The 18,117-nt window shown below is 39.6% G+C and overlaps 1 protein-coding gene across 1 annotated transcript in view; it reads right to left on the bottom strand.

Moving 5' to 3' along the window:
* Nucleotides 1-18,117, bottom strand: part of Wdr11 (WD repeat domain 11) — a 46,379-nt gene that overhangs the window by 12,131 nt on the left and 16,131 nt on the right. The window contains exons 11-18 of the mRNA XM_021649358.2: nucleotides 17,424-17,508; nucleotides 13,161-13,267; nucleotides 10,406-10,481; nucleotides 6,639-6,747; nucleotides 5,236-5,360; nucleotides 4,666-4,813; nucleotides 764-870; nucleotides 320-434 (exon numbers count right to left, since the gene is read on the bottom strand). Coding sequence (XP_021505033.1) covers nucleotides 320-434; nucleotides 764-870; nucleotides 4,666-4,813; nucleotides 5,236-5,360; nucleotides 6,639-6,747; nucleotides 10,406-10,481; nucleotides 13,161-13,267; nucleotides 17,424-17,508 — 872 coding nt within the window. The remainder of the gene's footprint in view (nucleotides 1-319; nucleotides 435-763; nucleotides 871-4,665; nucleotides 4,814-5,235; nucleotides 5,361-6,638; nucleotides 6,748-10,405; nucleotides 10,482-13,160; nucleotides 13,268-17,423; nucleotides 17,509-18,117) is intronic.

Raw genomic sequence — 18,117 nt, 5'->3', positions numbered from 1 at the left:
GGTCAGGGGTTGTGTGGCAGAGACCCAGAGTATGTCCGCAAATGAATAGCCTCTGGCACTCATCTCCCACATGTAGACTGCACTCCATCAGCCTCAATCACACTGACAACACTTAAAAAGTTAATCAATCAATCTGTCACGCTGTCTCACTTCCAACAGAAATATTCTGAGAGCAAAATTCTCCAACAAGTAATTTTTTATAAGAAGCTGGACATACTTATTATTCCATTTTCAGAAAAAGTGGCAAACAGAATCAGTTCCCATGGCTGAAAGCTTCCTTTGGTTTCTGTTTACTGCCAGGCCACAGGGCTGGGCCTACCTCTTTAGTATCCCACACTTCAGCGCCATCATTATACATTGCTATTAACTTCTGATTTCCTTTGCCGGGTGCAAAACGAATCTTTCTCACCCAACTTCTGTGTGTAGGTATTCCTCTGAGGACAAAGAAATAAAATCACTAACATGAAATGAAATACTCTCAGTATGTCCACTATTTCTGATCAGGTGTGAGAATGGGAGAATCACTTTACATTCTTAGGAGCCACATGTGACAGATAGGTCTACCATTAATACCTGCTGGAGCAAGATCCCAGGGTTTCTGCATAGTTGTCTGCAGATCAGGATCTACTGTGACTGACCAGAGCCTGAGTCATGACCAATCTTCCTCCAAAGTTTAGGTACCAAGGGACTCAAAGCTCTAGTTTATTGGTCCTATTTACAACTCTAAGTTTCTATCTGAACAAACACTTCTCTTGGCTCCTACCTGGATACTCGGCCTTTCAAATCCCAGAAGTTTAGATTTCCATCCATATCTCCAAGTACTAATGTATCCCCTTTCCAAGCGATGCAAGTAATACTGCCCATGCTACCCTAGAAGCAAGAGCAATGAAACCACACATGAACTTCTCTACTGAGTGACCACTAGAACAGAAATATTTCCTTGTAATGATCAAATGAAATAAGAAAGACATTACTTATAAAGCACTTACTTTAGTCTGAATGCCATCAAATCCTAAAACTCTGAACACTGAAAAAGCCACTGCATATCAACTGTGCTGAAACAGGACACTTCAACCTGATAGATATTCAGTTATCTAAACTGCATCTACAGAGATGTATATTTTTGGAAGAAATACTTTAGGAAAAAGAAAATTTCAGGATGAAAAAAATAAACTTCATTCCAGAGAGCTAACTCTAAATTATCTCTTTACAAAGGTTAATGAATTTATTCCAAGGGAAACTCAATCACCCTCATAACTAACTGTGTCTTCTGAAAAAGAAGATTCAGTACTTTGTTGATACAGTATTGTAAGAGGTGAGCATAGTAGGAGAATCTGCAACCCAGAGTCACAAGGCAGGTCAGAGGGCAGGAGCACTTGTGCTCTGTCATCAGACTGCCCTACTGGGCTTGAGTTCCAGCTTTACATCTTAACAAGGCATGGGACTGGGGTGTGCTTATTTAACTTTTTGTGCCTTGGGACTATTGTTGGTAGAGTCAGGTAGTAAATCAGCTAAAGCCCTGAAAGCAACGTCTGCTACACTGTAAACACAGTTCCTGTTAGTATTAAATAATGTTACTATTTACTGCTTCTTCACTCACTAAAAGAAACCTTGCTTTGCAATTACAAAACAATAAAAATATTCAGAGGGTCTCTACACTACAGAAAGGTCAGGAACGTGCCAATGCTCAACAAAATGACCAGCTGCCTTCCTAACTATTATATATCACAGAAACTAAAGGAAAACAATTAAAAATCAACATTAAAATAAACTTAATAACAAAAAACTTACATTAAGTACATGAGATTCTGTGTTATATGAAGCAACGCTCTCAGATCTTATTTCCATTTCTCTGAAATTTGAATGGAATGTTTAAGAAGAGTTTGCCTTTAAGTTTACTCTGTCTTGAATACTTTCACATTTTAAATCTTTCCTTTTCACATTTAAAAATGAGAGAATTATAGGTTAAGTTAGCCTACAAATTAGTGTTGCTGTGTTAATTCAATTGTGCAGACAAGCAGACCTTCTCCTGAAGTGCTGAGGGAAGTGTGACCACGTGGAGATGCTGAGGTGCTTCTGGAAAGCCTGCTGTGCTCCCCTGTGGCTCTAAACACCCTCTGTAGGGTGCTCGCTGCCGCCTGCTGCTGTGCTGCCCACGTGCCAGGCAGGAAGCACAAACTGCAGACATTCATTGTCTCATTCTTTCTGTTTCCAAGATAGAAGGCAGCCACTGGGATCACACATAAACACTGTTTAAAATACCCAGAGCGTTCTTTTTCTTATTGCCATTTTATGTACTTCATAGTTTGGAGGCCAAAATCCAGAGTGAAAAATTTCAACTCAAAATCAATGTTTAGAACTTTACATTTGAAAGAACAATAAGGAAAATACTGGATCAAAACTAACAAAACCCTTTTTCTACATATTACACTGTAGCCACTGAAAAAATTTCAGCTTCAGAAATAATAAACCAAAATCAATTTTCATATAGTATATAGGTATCACGTATACTAATCCTACAAAGGCTTCAAGCTTATTAATACAGTCATTCCTTCAAAGACTTGTATTCATTTGAAAAAAAAAGAATTCAGCAGAATAAAGACAGTTGTTAAAACTCTGACTTCAAGACCCCACAAAACAGAGGCAAAGCATTCTGAGCTGTGTGGCATGACTACCTTGAAAAGGCATTTCAATGAACAGCCATGTCCTGAGCTGGCCACTGCTTGGATGGTAAAGTCACCAAGCCTGACAACCCTGAGACTTGGAATCCTTTTGTTGGAAAGAAAGGATTGACTGCTAACAAGTTGTCTTGTGACAGCCACATGGATGCTGTAAATAATAACGCAATAAATTAGAAAACAAAACCTCATGTCTGTTCAAAGCATTTCTTTTGCTTTAGTTGGAAGGCCTAGTGTTTTGAGTTTTTAGCCCCTTTACATTCTAGCCTCAGTGTGAAGCTACTGGAAAGTGAAGGGACCAAACTATTTGTAGGTGACTCTGTAAGAGCATCTTTCCTGAAGTTCTAAAAGAGGAGTTATGTGGAGGCTAAGGTTACACAATGGGGTCTTCCAACTTTTAGTAGCATTAGCTACAATGGCTTTTCTTTGCATACATTTGTTACTTTCTTATTATAAACACCAAACATCAACTTCCTACATTCATATTACAAATCCATCCTTTCAAAATCTTATGTGAGACAACATCAGATGTACTTACAAGTAGATATTACCAAGTCTCAGATATGACTTATTGTATGCTAAAATATGAAAAGATTCTGATGTTAACTTTGGCTTTAGAATAAAGGTTTTAGGGAAATTTCTTCAATTCTTTGTCGATACAGGAAACCTAGTAGCTGGCCTCTAAAGACTCCAACTACTCAAGGGCCACAACAGTCACGTCCCACAGTGAGTAGGCCTGAGCCAAGGACTGCAAAAGTGAGAGAGTCTAACTTCTGAAAGCAGGCCATATGATCTGGCTATCTTACTCACTCACTTGAGGAGAAGTCAGTCACCAAGATTAGAGGTGACACAAGTATTTGAAGAAACACTTGGCTCTCGCCCACCCCCCAAAAGCCATGTGATGGTGCCATCTAGGAAAGGGTACCCATGATAGCTAGGCTTTATGTGAACTTGACATAGTTGAGGGTCATCTGTGAAGAGGGAACCTCAACTGAGAACATGCCTCCAGCAGATTGGCCCGGGGGGGATTGTCTTATTGATGATTGATGTGTGTCCCAACTCACTGTGGGCAGTGCCATCCCTGGGCAGGCAGTCTTGGGTTGTGTAAGAAACCAGGGAAGGCAAGTCATAGTGAATAAGCCAATAAGCGGCATTCCTCATGGCATCTGCTTCAGCTCCGCCCTGACTCCCTTCAGTGGTAGAGTGTGTACCTACACCTGAGAGGTGTAGGAGGAAATAAGCCCTTTCTTTCCATAGCTATAGCCACAGTGTTTATCACAAGAGGAGAGACTGTCTTTCTGCCCCATTTACCTTTAAATGACTGCAGCTAGTCATTTACTGAGACACTTTAAATATGGGAATCAGCTTTCTATAGGCCATCTATTTTTAGAAAGAAGTTTTAATTAAATACACATTGTTTGAAATCCCCTTTATGCCTCCATTTAATTGTAATCTGTAATGGTTAACAGTTTATTAATTCATCTATTAAAAGCAATCTGTAAGATGTATGCTGATGCTAATTATTAACTATAATTGATTCCAAAGGCCAAAAAAAGATACCCACAAATGAGTAAATATTAATACCACTACACTTACAGCCTGATTACAATTATCCCAAACTAACCAAGTATTTCATGGAAAACCATGAATAGAAACAGATGGCTGCTGACGCTTAGTTCCAAACATGGTTCTGTCACAATTCAGCCATGAACCTTGGAAAGTCCCTTCCTGCCCTCAGTTCCATAAGCGAACAGAGCTAATCCCTTTGGACCGACACTGTGGGAAGATGGAACAGTACGTGTGACCTGAGATCACAGTGGCTATGGTACTCTGCAGGGAATGGACCAACTTCAATCAGCGATGACTTCTCCTCAAATAGTAACATTTGTTTTATGCGGCTTTTCTGGGATGTTTCCTTAACTATGTCTTCATAGGATAACGATCCCTGCCCACACTCCATAGAGATGTACTCAAGGCCAACACTCACGTCTGGTGGAATCCGGGCACTGTCTTTCACAGAGTTTCCTTCAACAGTGAGATGATAAACTTGGCCATCGTTGTCAGTAAACACAAAATGCTCCCGAGCAGAGATGTTCTGACTGAGTTCAGACTTACTTTCTGCCTCCTGTAATAAACTTTAAGATAGAAAAAAAGATTTTTTTTCCCTAGAATAACACCCATTAATACCCACCATATAGATGCATTTACAGGAAGTCCAAGGCCATTTAAAAACCTCTACAGGTTAGTATAATAATCCAGGGATTCCCAGTCCATTTTCTGGGAAGGTGGCCATTTCTATCCGGATCACTGTTCAGTTGCATTTCAACATTTATGGGATAAAGGTGCTGGCTTGATCACGCTCATGGCTGCTGACAGGTCAGTAGCACTGCATATTACCGACAACACTGAGCGCAAGGACAACAAAGCTCAGCCCTGAACACATGCTCAGAAGTGCAGTCTAACACGCTACCAGAGATGCCCTGCGTGGCATCCGTCAGGTTCTCTGCCAGGACATGGGCTGTACAAAGGTCTACCGACAGGGGGCAGAACACTGTACCTGATCACAGATGACTCCACAGCACCCAACTCTGTGTCCGAGACGACAGTCTGGCGGGCCATGGCCTCCCGTGTGGCAAGCTGCTTCTTTCTCAGGCTCTTCAGGTTGTGAGATGGTGACCATTCCTGCACAGCAGACATACAGACATGCCAGGCTCCTTCTATCACAGTCTGCTTAGAGCAGCTGGGCACAGCCATTACTATCAGCACACAACTGGTTTCCAGGTAAGGACACTGTTTAATGGCAACCTTCTAGAAGTAGTTTTTCATGCTTCCTTCAATTCCTCTACAGTCCTCTACATTCCCACCCATACAGGGTTAGCGAATCAAGCTTTCTACCAGGCCCATTCTCAGGCACAGGTGCTCACAAAGCTGCTCATTTACATGACTACTCTTACACCTTCACCTTTTCTAATGAGCTTAATCCACTATCATCTCATGTAAAAGTTCCTTTTTTATGTATAATTTATGTGTGTGTTTTGCTGTATACATGACCGTGCACAACATGCATTAATGATGAATAGTTGTGAACCACCACGTGGGTGCTAAAAATTGAACACCAAGCACGCCTCTGAAAAAGCAGTTAGTACTCTTAGCTGCTGAGCTACGTCTCCAGCCCTGTCATATAAAAGTTCTTAACACGTGGTTACTGTGCACGTGACTATTCCTAAGGCAGTAGTCTTCTTTTCTTCTGCTGTCCAGCTTAGGTTGTGTGAAATGTGCTGCCCTCCTATTTCTGCCTCTCCAGTGCTGACATTTCAGGGTGTGCTCCCATAGCTAATTCTCACACGCATGAGATCCTAATTTACACGAATAGTGCTGTGTTACAAACCATTCTGTTTCTTATTCTTTTTTATTTTCCTTCATTAAAGTAGAATAGTGTTTGTCTTGAGGGTCAAAGGACTCTAGTGAGAGGCCCAAGAGTAGAGAAAAGGGAGAGTAGGCGGTGCTTAACATGACAACCTAAAAAGTCAAAGGTGAGAGAGTTTTCTTCTACATCCATCACTCAGTCTAACTATTCTTTTTGACTTGCATATGAGTATATTGTGTATTTGGCCCCCCAAAACCCATGGGTCTATTCCAAACTCTGTTGATCAGAAATGGCTCCATTTCCTCTTCTTATGTAAATAGGACACTAGGTTTTATTTAAATAGGTTTTATTTCTATGGCTTTAAAAGAAGTAATAATAGCAGATATCATAGCCAACTTTATATCTTTTTATTTAAAGAATGACAGTCATCTTCTTTTATACATGTATTTATTATGTTCCTCAAGTTATCCAGACATTAATACATTTTAACAAGAAAATACATGGCAGAAATGATATTAATTCAAGCCACAGAAAAGTAGCTACAACACAGATCGGTACTCAATGACTTACCAATGTAGTTATAGCAAACTTACCAATGCAGTTATAGCAGGGAAGCTTTTTGACATTTCTCTAAGAAGGGTGCAAGTTCTAATATCCCACAATTCCAGGGGTTTATCTTTGAAAACAACTGCCAAATACTGCCTAAAATAAATAACAATAACAATAACAAAAAAATCTATCAAAAAGATCTCTGTTGATACAATGCTAGGTAGAGTCTTTAAGAGGCCCTCTGTGGTAGACACCTGTCCTGTTACTTGTTTTCTCCTACTTCCAATGTCCATCTCATTTGCCTTTCTAAGTGAAGATTGATCATCTTACCCCAGGTCCTCTTTCTTGTTTATCTTCTTTAGATATACAGATTTTAGTATGTTTATCCTATCTTATAAGTCCATCCGCTTATAAGTGAGTATATACTGTGTATGTCTTTCTGCTTCTGGGATACCTCTCTCAGGATGATCTTTTCTAGATCCCACCATTTGCCTACAAATTTCATTATTTCCTTGTTTTTAATTGCTGAGTAGTATTACATTGTGTAAAAGTACCACAATTTCTGTATCCATTCCTCCACTGAGGGACATCTGGGTTGTTTCCAGGTTCTGGCAGTTACGAATAAAGCTGCTACGAACATGGTTGAGCAAATGTCCTTGCTGTGTATTTGAGCATCTTTTGGATATATGCCTAGACTCATAATCAAACCTTGGGCAGAGTGCAGGGAATCATATGAAAGAAGAAGTTAGTATGACATGGAGAGGACAGGAGCTCCACAAGGACCAAATATATCTGGCCACAGGGATCTTTTCGGAGACTGTTTCTCCAACCAAGGACCATGCATGGATATAACCTAGAACCCCTGCTCGGATGGAGCCCATGGCAGCTCAGTATCCAAGTGGGTTCCCTATTAAGGGGAACTGGGACTGTCTCTGACATAAACTCAATGGCTGGCTCTTTGACACCCCCACCCCCTGAGGAGCAGCTTTGCTAGGCCACAGAGGAGGACATTGCAGCCAGTCCTGAAAAGACCTGATAGACTAAGGTCAGATGATAACCTCCCCTATCAGTGGATTTGGGGGGATTGGGGGGTATGGGAGGAGATGAGGGAGGGAGGGTGGGATTGGGAGGAAATGAGGAAGGGGGTTACAGCTGGGACACAGTAAATAAACTGTAACTAATATTAAAAAAATGAAAATTTAATTTAAAAAAAGATCTCTTTTTACAACAACAAAAACCACCACGGATTAGTTAATAAGCAGAATGTGTGTGGGGTGACTCAGGTGGCAAGTCCCATGCGTAAGCAATTAAACATTTAGACCCTCACAGCAAGTTATCTTCAAAATCACATTAAATATGAGTCACTGAGATTGTCAGTGCAAAGCACAGATAAAGTTCAGTGGGCTAAGGACAAGATTAACACTGACTGGTCCATATAATGGGAACATAACTGAGACACAGACTTGAATGCAGTTTTAGTGAAAATGACCAGAAGTGCAGTACAATACAAGAAACTGCCAACTGCACTGAAATGGTAAAATAACTGGGGAAGGAGAAATTAGCAATGAGGGGCATTTTCAAAGCGTCTCCAATGGAGATGAAGACAGGAGGGCTGAGTTGAGTTGCTGGAGGGTCTCAGTACTCCTTAAACAAACGAGCAGAGGAATGAACTCCTAGCATGAACTGTCTAGAAGAAAACCACTCAGAACATGCAGACGTGGTAGGGTTTATCCATAAGGCTAAACAAATATAAATACCAATCAAAACAAACTGGACTGGTCATTCAAGTATTAGACTATCCTGACTTATTTCCAAATATAGAAAACCCAAGAGAAAGGATCCTTCCTAATGATAAAAATAATTAATCAGAACAACACTTATCTTTTGATTAGAGCACAGAATAGCCACCAAGAGAACTTGAGTGCTTCAGGAGAACGCTAAATAACCCCGTAAGTAATGTAGGGGACCCAGCATTCGCCTCTCAGTAGTACACATAAAACTAGCAAGAACACAGCAGACTCAAGTAACCAAGCAGAACCAAACTCACAGACTATTGTAATAACAACAGCTTTTCAAGTCACAAGGGACATTCATTAAGACAGATCAGACACTGAGCCATGTGACTAATCACACTAAATCTCAAAAGTCTGAAATAACATAAAATGTGCTCTTTGACTACAACAGAACTAGAAAATAACAGAACGGTGTATCTGGGGGAAAAAAAACCCAAATACATAAATATGCTGTAAGAATGTTAATACACTATGACATGAACTAAAATGGAAATATAGCACATCAAAGGTACAAGCCATGTTAAAATGGTGTTGTGTTGCAAGAAATGCTTCTGTTAAAGGACAGGGTTTAAGATCCGGCTCCAAGGCAATTCTATTCTATGCTCTCGCCTCTTGCGAGACTAGCAATGACTAGCAGCCCTACTCTATAACAAAGGCCTGGGGATAAGAAAGATCAAAAGTGTCTTTATGAGCAGACAAGACTATCTAGATAGAGACTTCTAACAGAGCAACAAAAATATTACTAGAATAACTCAGCATGGCCACAAAGTTCAAGGTTACCATCAAAAACTTCACTGCATTTCACAGTATATAATAAATATTAAAAACTGAGATAAAAATTAATTTATAACAGCATACAGAAGATACAAAATATTTAATGACATGTAAAGACTTATATATTGAAAAGCATATAATATTGCATGTAATATATTAAAAAGTATATTGTATTTCCGGACAAAGAAGTCTAAATAAGGGTGGTATACGCCACATTCATGAATTTCAAAATTTGTTACAATGTCTGTTCATCCCCACCCTGATATATAGATCAAACATCCTTGAAGGTGTTCTGGGTAAACCTGGCGAACTAATTCTAAAATTTATATAGAAATACAAAAATATATTCCTATCACTCCTGTTCTCTAAAACGCAATGACTTTGGGGTGACTTTAACATGTCACAAGAATAATAAAGCCAGGTATTTCAGTTAGGGTTGCTACTGCTGTTATGAGATACCCTGACCAAAAGCAAGTTGGACAGGAAAAGGGTTATTTGGCTGACGCTTCCATATCACTGTTCATCACTGAAAAAAGTCAGGACAGGGACTCAAACAGGGCAGGAACCTGGAGGCCGGAGCTGATGCAGAGCCATGGAGGACTGCTGCTTACTGTCTTTCTCCCCATGGCTTGCTCAGCCTGCTTTCTTATAGAACCCAGGGCCACCAGCCTGGTGATGGCAACACCCACAATGGGCTGGGCCCTACCACAATCACTAATTAAGAAAATGCCCTTTAGCTGGATCTTCTGGAACCATTTTCTCAATTGAGGTTCCCTCCTTTTAGACAGCTCTAGCTTGTGTCAAGGTGGTCTAAGACTAGCTAGCACAGCCAGTTTTATGAATTGATAAAATGTATTTTCCTAATAAAGACTGTGTCTTGTATTCTTGTGTCCTTTTGAGCATGGGGTTATTGAGAAAGATCTCATTTTCTTTGTGTTCCATTTAGGTTCATTTTATTCCCAAAAGTCTTTTGAATTTTTTGTTCCAAGAAAAAAATACAGGTAAAGTACGGTTACTGAAAACAAGAAAAGGGAGGTGAGGAGGGAATCAAAAAGAACACAGTATCTCAATGCTATCTTCCACATCTGTGGTCAAATATGTTTTTTTTATATGGCTACACAGAACTATTTGCTATTACTAACAAATTCTAGGAATATTTAGCATATCCTTACTTTCTTAAAAGTAAAACACAGCTCTGTGATACCAGTGAGATTATACTGTAGATAGTGTAGGTTGGCACTTACTTCAAGTGAGACACTTTGATCATTTCAATGGGTGATTCATCGTTGCCCCTATCACCACGAAAAGCAGTGTTCCTTCCTTCAATTGAAAAACGAGAAGGTGAGCAGCATGCACCATAGAGAACAAGAAGCCCTAGCACCTGCTCCGGCCAGCCATGTTCTCCGCCTCCTGCTCATTCAGTCTTTTGCTTCAAAGCCCATTCTAACAGGTACATTTAAAAGGGTCTTAAAATACGAAAAATATCACTTACATTCAATTCAAAAAAAAATATCAATTACATAAAAAAGGCATTTTAATGTTATATAGTTTCTTAAATTCTGTAATTTAACTAGAAACTTTGAGATAGAACTCTAAGGGTATCTGTGGCCTGGTAGTGATTCACTGTGCATTTAAAGTCATAGAAGACACACCCATGTTTTCAAATACTGATTAGTTGGGAGAAAATAACCTCTTGAAATAAATATTTAACATTTCTTATCCAATGTACAAAGTATTAAATGAAATACCTGAGCACATTCCTATCAACATGTCTTTCTGAGGGAAATTTGGGAGTTATAATTATATGCTGTATTAGTTAAGTGCAAAAACGATAACAGTTTTCAAAAATAAACACAAATTCTACCTTTCATCTGAAGAAATATTAATAATTTTACCATCTTCTTGTAATATTTTTTACTTACATTGAATAAAAGAGAGAACATAATAGTTAAAAACAACTGAACACACCGACACACCGACACACTCCTGCTCCTGCTGGCGGCAAGTGCAACCCAGGCTCCAAAAATGGGCCTTTCTAGAACCTCTAGGGCAGTGCTCTCAACCTGTGGGTCACAACAAACACCTTGGGAGGAGGGGATGTCAAATGACCCTTTCAAAGGGGTCCCCTATGAGCACCGGAAAACACAGTATTTACATTACAATTCATAACAGTAGCAAAATCACAGTTATGAAGTAGCAATGAAAATAACTTATGGTTGGGGTCACCACAACATGAGGAACTGTATTAAAGGGTCGCAGTGTTAGGAAGATTGAGAAGCACTGCTCTAGAGCATCCAGCTACAACCTGAGTGTGCACAGCTCTCTCTCCAGGAAACCAGCAACTGCTGATTATTACAGACAAGAGAAACCTACAACAAAAAATTCTAAATTAAACAACAATCCTGCTGAAGAAAACAGATGGGGATTTTAAAAAACATGAATGACTAATAATAGTATTGCTCAAGCTCTAGGATATGGCACTGCTTTAGAGAAAGTCTGAGCCAGTATTTCTAGAAAAAGAAGGACCCCGGGACGTTAAGTCTTCAGGTAGGTCACCTCCTGATAGTGTAGCAACAATTGGAATATGGGCAATGGCTGACTCTTTAATACCAACAATATTCAGAAAAACAAACAAAATATCAATTACATAAAAAAGGCATTTTAATGTTATATAGTTTCTTAAATTCTGTAATTTAACTAGAAACTTTGGGTATCTGTGGCCTGGTAGTGATTCACTGTGCATTTTTAAAAGTCATAAAAGTCATAAAAGACACACCCATGTTTTCAAATACTGATTAGTTGGGAGAAAATAACCTCTTGAAATAAATATTTAAGATTTCTTATCCTATGTACAAAGTGTGAGGAGTTCACACCTACACATCATTATTATTTGAAATCATTTGGAAATACTGATTTTACTGTGGTTTCCTTGTTTGTTTGGGTTTTTTGAGACAGGGTCTCACCACGTAGCTCTGGCTGGCCTGGAACTCAATGAGATTTGGCCACCATGCCCAGCTACTGCATTATTTTGGAAAAAACTCACTTATTTGAAATCACTGTCTTTAAAGCTCATGTGCTATTACAGTTTTAAGTTCTTCCTGAAATGCACTGAGTTCCATGATGTAATAATTCTGAGCAAGTTACTTTACGGGAATGCTTTATTTATTACATTTAGTTATGTATTGTGTGTTTGAGTTTGTGAGTGTGCACAAATATTCAGAAAAACCCTCATTTGGGTTACCTGCTGAGCCCTCTCCCAGATTAAGAAACCCTCTCCTATGGACAGGGCTCATGTGTCTTAGGCTGGCCTTGAACTCATTATGTAGCTGAGTGTCTTCCTCCTCCTGAGTGCTGGGCTCACTCCTGGTCTGTGTGGTGCTAGAGCTAGAACTCAGGGCTTCCCCACACTGGCAACACTGTGTAAATGCAGCTGCATCCCACATGTTTTCTATTGCAAACTATTCAAGTTTCTCTAATTCACAACCTTCAGCTAGAAACAATTTTAAATTTAAGCATTTAAAAATCATTGCTAACCTATAAAATTTCTAGAGGCTTCCTACAATGATCCAAACTCTCAGCAGCGGACCTACAAATGCAACTACAGAGAAAGCTTAAGAATTGATCTTTTAGAGGGCCAGTGAAATGGCTCAGTGGGAAAGGAACTTTCCATTTGTTCAATCTGAGGAGTCAACATGGTTAAGGAACTGACTCCCACAAGTCGTCCTCCTCTGCAAATGCTGCAGGAGTTGTGGGTTCAGGCTAATGGTTTCTACTTACTGTGTGCTACATTAACCTGTACCTATATACATTCTTGTGCACATGAAAGCAACGCTGTGGCTTTCCTAGGGCAATTATTCCAGAACCAGAGAAAGCCCTAATTAACAGGATATAAGAACACACACCACAGTGAAAGAAAACGCTCTGAGAAAATTTTATGTAAACAGTGTCTTCCAACAGCATGACACAGCACTCGAATCTTTTAGAAGGTGACACACAGACCTGTTGGGAGATCAACCAGCTGAAGTTCATTTCTTACTAGCCCCATGTTGTTTGGGGTTGAAGCAGCAAAGGAGAGGAAACTGGTCAAGCTTGTCCATTCAATACCCCTAGAAAGCAAACAAATTTTAGTTTTGTATTTTTTTTTTCATTTGAAAATTTTATTTGAAAATGAGGGTTTTCCTAAGACCTCATTTTATTACATAATGTAATAAAAAATGACATTCATACCTTTTTAGCCTACATTACTGTATATTCTGAAGCAAGTGAAATTTGGTCTAACTAAAACTTTATATCCAAGTGTAATGACAAGACAATTGTTAAGATAGATACTAAAATGCAGAGAGGGAAAAACACTTCACAGTCATTTTCAAGATCCTAAGTGCTTAAAACAAGCAGCACAGAAACACTCAGAAAAGAATTCTTAAAGTGACTACTGGGAGTGTTATCAAAATTCCCATCTGCAAAGCTAGAGCAAACCCTGATGGAGCAAAGAGTCTGCCTTCAGCTCTCGGCTGGAGGAGGAGACAGACGCTGCAAAGGTTCTATCACACAGAGAACACATGGGCTCAGTGAGGGCCACCCACAGGACAGCATGTGATGCCTTGTCCACAGGGGGCCGACAAGTGAGCGTGACACACTTTCTCCCATGTAGTAAATAGTAAGGCCGGCTAGGACACGGTATAAAGCTGGGTCCCATTTACAGTTGTCCATCAGTATTTACAGACCGCCGTTTGCCATGTGAATGTGGTGCCTATGGCTGCTCTCATATACGATGGCAGACTTGAGCAGCTTGAGAGGCTTCAGGATCTAAACTCTTAAGCCTCTAAACTTTATTACTGATTCTTTATGAAAAAAATGTTTATTGACCTCTGAGCTACAGCAATCTGAATGCAATCACTAGATTTGCATGAGACACTTTTTTCTGTTTTACTTTTTTCCAAAGCAGTGCAATTATCTCCTCTGTGTGTAAGTTCCTGTTTGCAGCTTTCAAAACCATCAGACATTTGCCTCAGCCAAGCTTACCTGCTTACCCGCTGTTATTTAATGTTCTTTTTGAGACAGTCTTGCTCTGTATCCCAGGCTGACCTCTAGTGCACTATGTAGCCCATGGTCATTCTCCTGCCTCAGCCTCCCAAACGTGGGGTTACTGGGGTAAGACACCATAGTCAAGTCTTACCTGCTCTGTTAGCTACAAGCATTTTCCTCATTGGTTCCTATGTACTCATTACTTGTCATTTGGCAGAAGGACATTATTATTCACAGGGAGCTAAAAATAACAGTTGAAGCAGTAGCAATAGCTCTGACAGCTAGGATTACAACCATTTCAAAAAAAAAAAGAGCTGTACAAAACACTCTGATTAATGGCTGTTTGAAATGGGTACAGTTAGGAATTTCCATTCCTGGCATAATTTCTCTCCTTCTTTCTCCAGATACACTGGAATAAACCAACTCTAGTACTTGCTTACCCTCCGCATCCCCAGTCCCATTAGATACACAGAAACATTACTGAGCACACACAGGACAGGCTATTATCACACTCATGGTTAACACAGCCACTCAGGAACTCCGCAGAACCTGCAGGAGCTGCTTATCTGTAATTTGGCAGTGTGACCACATTGCCTTTGAACAGAATACTTAAGAATACCTTCTTAAGTAAAGCAAAATCAAGCTGGATTTCAAAGTGGATCAGATAAGGAAGGGGTTTGCTGTCAGAAGAAAAGAATTAAAAACTCCTGTCAGACACAGCTGAGCTTTACACTGCCCTTGGGATTAGAATGCTCTTGTCCAGGCTTAACTCTATACCGAATATGTGAAGGACTAAGAACAGCAGCTCATTCCTGATCTAGGGTTTCTCTGATCTTTTTTTGGTAGGATCCCTAGCCACAGAACAAATGTAATCTTCGAATTCATCATCAGATTGCCATGGGTTCACAAGCTGAGTATGCTGGGCATCTATACATAGTACAACACAGAGGCTACTTCTCAAGGATGAGAGCACACAATTTTGAAAGACCCTAAACCTAAGATTCTTCTGCAAATTTTCAGGTAAACAACAGAGACCATTTCACTCTCCACAAATACTTCAATGTAATCATAGCAATATTAATTCAATCCATGTCTATACAAACTACTGTTCTTAAGTTCTTCATAGTACCAGAACACTGCTTTAAATGCAGCCCACTAGACAAAGATACAAACTAATGACCTAACAGAATCAATCATCCCACTTTCTAATTTTTGTATCTGCCACTAGGTTATAAGGAGAAAAGCCTCCAATTATAGTTTTACAGAAAATGTCCAATAAATAACAGTGCAATATTCCTTGTAAAACATTGAAACATGTTCCCTGTGCCCTCTCCCCCCATGACTCTCATCATTACACAGTGTCTGGCCATATGTCTACATACATTCAAGAGCAAGTAAAACAACTATCTAGGAGTTAGCCTTAATTTGCATATGAAAATAAAGAATACAATTGGGTTTATTGCTAATTGGTTCAGAACTTTTTATAGCACATCTGTGAAATTTTCATAATGGTTTTAATTGTAATACTAAGCTACATTAATTGAAACACAAAGACAGCAGGATTTTAGCATCCTCTTGAGTAACGTCTTTGAATATAAAGTGAATTACCTTCAAAATGTCAACAAAGAGGGACGTTCATAAGAAAAGTGGGCACCTGCATAGGACCATTCACAGCACTCCTCTGTGTGAGCGGCATATGCCCCAGAGTATTCAAGGTCCAGAAAACAGTCTCAAGACGACATGAGCAAAAATAAGATCACAGTACGTGCAAGTACGTGGCAATATGCATAACCTGACTCTGGGACAGATGAGTTACTGAGGTTCAGAATCCAGAAACTAGTGACAACATGCATGATCTTCTGGAAGCTCATGTCAAATTCTCAGCATGATTCTTGGCTCAGTCAACATTTAATTTTATTACCATCATTAAATCCAATCAATGGATTTCTTAACAGGAGACCTGGAACGCAGACCACAAAGACCATAGCTGGGGGTCTAGAGTGAATCCCACCCACCATTTTCCTAGGTTTTGCATTACTCAGTTTCTTTGTCTGTCCATTGGAAAGGTGACAGCACCTACTTTTTAGGGTTGTCAATGAAATGATGGATACAACATACTGACACAGAACAGAATCTTCTTAGAACAAGTAACTGGTTAGCAGTGCAGAGTTCTGATTGGTTGGTGTCAGCCATAAAAGTAGCTATAGTGCAAAAAAGATAAGGGTAAAAGGAAATGTAGACAGGAAAGGAAGAGAAAGGTAAGACACAAAGAACAGTGGTAGCAGAGACCACTCAAAGAAGTGGCAGAATGGTCAGCTGAGGCCCTGCGCCCACAAAGATACAGTGCCACAGTAGCCCAAGTTCAATGTCTTGAAGACATTACTATTTATTTAAATGTGTTTGCAGAGACACTGGAAAGACAGCAAAAACTACTTCCCTGGGCGCACCACAGGCAGTGCTCTTGAAAGAGATTGCTATCGTAATCACAGTTGTAATACTCACAAGGTTAACCTTGCTCCATCTAGAAAACATTTATACTAAAGTATGCTTACTAGATTCACCTAGGTGTTCAATGTACACACAAGACTAAATTACAAAACACAGAACCTGTTTTGTATGTTCATTAGATTATTAAAGCACTGGGCATTTTACATGTACATGTAACTTCTGTGGTGCATCAGTCATGGGCAGAAAGGGGAAACAGTTCCACATTCAGTCAAACAAAGAGGTGGAGTGTGTCTGAAGAAGCACCCTAAAGCAGACATAGAAGCATGCCCACAGCAGTACCCTAGAGCAAACGCAGGAGGCTCTCTGCTCCTAATTTAGCCGTCTCTGAGAAACCTCTCCAAACACTGTACTCACACCGAGACTGCATCTCCAAATCAAATAAATGCTTCTCAGTTTGTGTCTTTTCTGGTGATACTCAACTAACAATTAAAAGTGACGTTATTCAACTTTGCCATGAGCAGTCCTGACAGATCTTAATCAAACTAAGAAATAAGCTAGATAAACCTGGCAACATAGTAATTTCCTGTGAGAAAAGCACCTGGAATTAGGAGAAATTCACAAATGCCTTGCCCTGTATGAAGTAGACAATGAGTGTCCATTCCTAGTGTCCACTAGCTAGGTGCACATTTGTCATTCAAATGCAAGCAGTCACTGCTGCACACACCACTGCAGAGACTCCTCAGAGTTTCTTCAAGGACTGTAAATGTCTGTGATCTCAGAGGTACTCACTTGACTTCACATGAGTGTACACTTAACTCCTTGTGCAGCAGGCCACTGGTGAGGTGGTAAACCAGGACAGAACCGGTACTTGTACCTTTCCAAATGATGAAAGAGACAAGGGCTAATTTAGTAGGAGTGCCAATTTCAACAATCGTCTTTTGTTAACTTTATCTTCTACAAAAGAACCAAATTATATACGTAAAAAAAAAAAAAATGAATAAGGAAAAAAAATGTTTCCTTTCTCATCAAAATGGGGCTAATCTCATATACACTGTAATCTTAACTAACTTCAGGGACATATTACCTAGTGTCAGGGACGTAAGACTTCAAAATATAGATAATAATTTACATGTACTTACAATTTACATATACCTACCAATATACATAATAATTTAAACTTTTCTACATGCGTACATTGATATTTTTGAGACTCAGAATGTTTATTATAAAAACAACTAACCTGAGCTCATTAACCAGAATGTTCTCTTATGGTTTGTCTCCTTTTAAACAATTCATGACAAGACAATCATACAATGATGTGATTACATATGATTCCTGAAGTTAAAGAAACTTTGGCTCAGGCCTTTGGTCAGCTGCTTACCCGATACTGAACCTGCAGAAAATCTAATTTTAGAGATTAAATGAAAAAATGTGCACAAAGCATGGAGTGCAGCACTTAGTTGCTGGTGTTAACTTGGTTAAT

This window comes from Meriones unguiculatus, chromosome 1 (assembly GCF_030254825.1).
Source record: "Meriones unguiculatus strain TT.TT164.6M chromosome 1, Bangor_MerUng_6.1, whole genome shotgun sequence".
In the NCBI taxonomy this organism is placed as follows: Eukaryota; Metazoa; Chordata; class Mammalia; order Rodentia; family Muridae; genus Meriones; species Meriones unguiculatus.
Note: the sequence above shows the minus strand (reverse complement) of the source record. Positions and strands in the feature narration are given on the sequence as shown.